Below are 3,715 nucleotides of genomic sequence, written 5' to 3'. Positions count from 1 at the left end.
AGAAATTGTTCTAAAGGGGGATATTTTGTGAAATAATTCAAAAATAAACTGCAATTTGGCAACATCGACGATGTGCGCTTGCGTAGTATCGATGATCAAATGCAGCAAATATGGGCTTCAAAGTCAGCCACCGGATCCACACCTTAAGCCCCGTTCTCAGAACTGCGACTGTCGCCAGCGACACGACAAAAGAACCAATCAGATTTGTACAAAATACTTTAAAGCCCCGTTCTCAGAACTGCGTCGTGTCGCGGGCGACACAGATTGACATTTCAAACAACCAATAGGAGCTGTACTAAATTTAAAATTGACAGCTGTTTGAATTTTGTACAAATCTGATTGGTTCTCTTGACGTGTCGCTGGCGACACTCGCTGTTCTGAGAACGAGGCTTAAAGCCCCGTTCTCAGAACTGCGACTGTACAAATCTCATTGGTCCTCTTGACGTGTCGCTGGCGACAGTCGCTTCTCTGAGAACGGGGCTTACCCTTTTTCGGAAAATCCAAAAAATTTTTATAACTTAATTTTTTTTTGTAAAAAAAGGGCGCGTTCAGGGAACACAGCGGCTGACTGATCGCAGAGACTTTTGCTCAGCGGCTGTTTTTGTATGTAAGAGAGCGTTTAGGAAACCGCTTTACTCAGCCACTCAGCCGCTGACCGTCCCTGAATGCGTACAAAGACTCATAAGCGGGCCTCACACGATCAGTATTATGTTGTTCGGGGACGGTCAGTGCCGTCAGCGGCTGAGTAAGCGACTTTCCTAAACGGTCTATTTTTACACACAAAATCGGTCAGCCGCTGAGCAAAATTCTCAGCGGTCAGTCAGCCGCTGTGTTCCCTGAACACATTGCCAGGATATTGTCAGTATTCAAAAAATATATACTTTCAGGATTGCCAAAGTATATCAGTATACTGACAGTCCCATCAGTATTTTTGCCACACAGTCAATATTACCGACAGTTTTTGGAAATACTGTCAATGTGTCAATATACTGATCGTGTGAGGCCCGCTCAGGCCCGCTATAGACGTGTTTCTGGGATCGAAATATACCACTGAAAAAAAATTGCACAATTTGCACTTAGATTCACCCACCGAAAACATGTCCTATGTAAACATGGCTCAAACACATCAAAGCTTATCAAATCCATATCAAAACCAGCCGGTTTATATTTTAACTTCTCTATAAACAAGTGCACTATTTATCTATTGCACTTAGGGTATCAGGGTATCCAATCTCTGGGTATACAAAAACAATGTTATTAAAAACTTAAATTTTTAATGGTATATTTGGCCAACTGGAATATGAACCTTCTTTTAAATGTTCAAAATTTAATTGTATTGCAGTCTCCATACCCATAATTTTTGGAGCGTTGTTCCCATAAATACTTTTCATCTTATTTAGTCGATGTTGTCCTTCAGGTACTTTATTGCTTATTTTAACACTCTCACCTTGTTTTAAGCCTTCTAACTTATCATTCTTATACAAATGTTTGTTTTTGTCTATAGGTTCTGTGTTACTATCTAAATACTCCTTTGTTGAAAGAGACTGTGTGCAATAGTTTTGCAATGTCCCTGTTTTAGTATTCTGCACTAATACATTGTTTCCATAATCCAGTTGTTGGGCATACACATTTCTTAAATGTTCATGTAGCATCCTATTCTCAATTTCCAAGCTAATAGCTCTAGATTTCCAATATGATAATGTATCCTAAAAAATATAATTAGATTAATTTTTATTACTAATATTCATAGTAGACTACCTGTTGATGCCATTCTATAATATCTTTTTGTAAATTGTTTGCTTCACCAACTGGTACCATTTCCATATCAACAACAGTACATTCTTGTACACCAGTGGACAATTTATCAGTTCTTTTTCGAGATCTTCGTTTTTTCAAAGATTTAAAATATGCTTTCCTGCTCCTTTTCTTTCTACTACCAGTTTTGACTGTTTTTGACCCAGTATACTTTTTTATTACAGTTTTTTTGGAAACTTTAGTTTCAATGCTTATTTTTTTAAGATCTTCATTTAAAATGTTGATACCTTCATTACACTTTATCATAATATCAGAGATTATTAATTTATGATCTTTTATATGTAGGTGTAGGTAATAATAATTTATACGTTAAAACCAGTTAAAACTAACGAAAAAGCTGGTAAAAGTAATTTAACTTGTATGCATTGCCAATCGCCATAGAAATTTGTAATATACTATAGATGCATCTATAGATGTGTATGATGTGTATATAGAGCAGGGATGGTTCGTAAAAAAAACATGAAAAAAACCTAATCAAAACTTGAAAATGTGGATTAGAATCAGGATTCGGAAAACTACATGATACTTTTAAAAACTACATAAACTACATTACATGTAGTTAATGTAGTTTACGTAGAGGGTGTAGTTTATGTAACCTATGTATGTAACTTTCAAATATCAAAGGTTTGAGGTGAGGTTATAATAAGTTGAAGCTTTAAAAACACATAATGTATTTAAGAAAACAGAAGAAATATGGCTTTAAATATAATATTTACATCATATTATCTCTATTACACCTCATACAAATGAAAATTATTCATAATATCAATATATAGTTGATTAACGTAGTTTTTATGTAGTTAATGAAGGGGAAAAGACGTAGTTTTTGAAGAAAAACTACACGTAGTTAATCAGGTAAATTACGTCTTAATTAATTACTTCCGAACCCTGCCTGTCGGTCAGTGGCTGAGGCTATCGCTTCGTAAGCGAATGGTCAGTGGTTCAAATCTCATGCGGACCAAGACTTTTTTATATTTTTTTTTGCTTATAGCGTAATCTTATTGCATTGGTTTCACTCTTTTTAGTTGGATTGGTTTAGTTATTTGGCGGGTTGGTTAGCGTCGTTATTTGGAGACTGTTAATTCATTGGTTAGTTGGTTATTTGGAGGGGTTGGTTGATTTTTACTAATTTATATCTGTTTTTTATTTTTTTATCAGTGTCGAGGTTAGTTGCGTTGGTTAAGTTGGTTATTTGGTGGGGTGGGTAGCGTTGGTTAGTCCTTATAAAATTCCTATATTTCATAAAGCCGTCAAGTGCGTCACATCAACGACGTCATACCTATTAACGGCATTTTAGTAAGCTACCGTTTAACGGCAGTTTAAGTACAGTGTAGTTTATGTAACCGTATGTAACTTTCAAATATCAAAGGTTTGAGGTCTTCTCAAAGAAAAAATCTGGCTTTAAATATAATATTTACATCATATTATCTCTATTACACCTCATACAAATGAAAATTATTCATAATAACAATACATAGTTTGTTAACGTAGTTTTCATGTAGTTAATAAACGGGAAAAGACGTAGTTTTTAAAGAAAAACTACACGTAGTTAATCAGGTAAATTACGTCTTAATTATCTACTTCCGAACCCTGATTATAACCTCACCTCAAACCTTTGATATTTGAAAGTTACATACATAGGTTACATAAACTACACCTTCTACATAAACTACATTAACTACATGTAGTGTAGTTTATGTAGTTTTTAAATGTAACATTAGAGTGCGTTCCACTAAGCGCTCATAATGCTCAAAATATGCCTTCGGTCGTTCCACATGACGATCGCGGACGTTGTGGTCGCGGCCTAAACGTCACTAATGACGTCATTATTTTCGCTCACACCGAGCTCACAACGACCCATCTGAATATTAGGATCGAAGTGGACGTTGAGGAATTTTGG

The 3,715-nt window shown here is 35.4% G+C and overlaps 1 protein-coding gene across 1 annotated transcript; it reads right to left on the bottom strand.

Moving 5' to 3' along the window:
• Positions 1-485: 485 nt before the first annotated feature.
• Positions 486-2,255, bottom strand: LOC115883113. Its single transcript, XM_030901415.1, has 2 exons — positions 1,759-2,255; positions 486-1,706 (listed from the first exon to the last, which is right to left on the bottom strand). Exons 1-2 carry the CDS (start codon positions 2,059-2,061, stop codon positions 1,266-1,268), a joined length of 744 nt encoding a protein of 247 aa, XP_030757275.1. The 5' UTR covers positions 2,062-2,255; the 3' UTR covers positions 486-1,265.
• Positions 2,256-3,715: the final 1,460 nt, after the last annotated feature.

Source organism: Sitophilus oryzae, unplaced genomic scaffold, assembly GCF_002938485.1.
Source record: "Sitophilus oryzae breed Bouriz unplaced genomic scaffold, Soryzae_2.0 scaffold_1809_pilon_pilon, whole genome shotgun sequence".
Classification (NCBI taxonomy): Eukaryota; Metazoa; Arthropoda; class Insecta; order Coleoptera; family Curculionidae; genus Sitophilus; species Sitophilus oryzae.
Note: the sequence above shows the minus strand (reverse complement) of the source record. Positions and strands in the feature narration are given on the sequence as shown.

Bases quoted from the DNA above. Each gene is read 5' to 3' on its own strand.
- LOC115883113 (XM_030901415.1), bottom strand. From the start codon at position 2,061: ATGATAAAGTGTAATGAAGGTATCAACATTTTAAATGAAGATCTTAAA. The intron at 1,707-1,758 runs GTAGTCTACTAT...TATATTTTTTAG, and splicing joins TTATAGAATGGCATCAACAG to GATACATTATCATATTGGAA.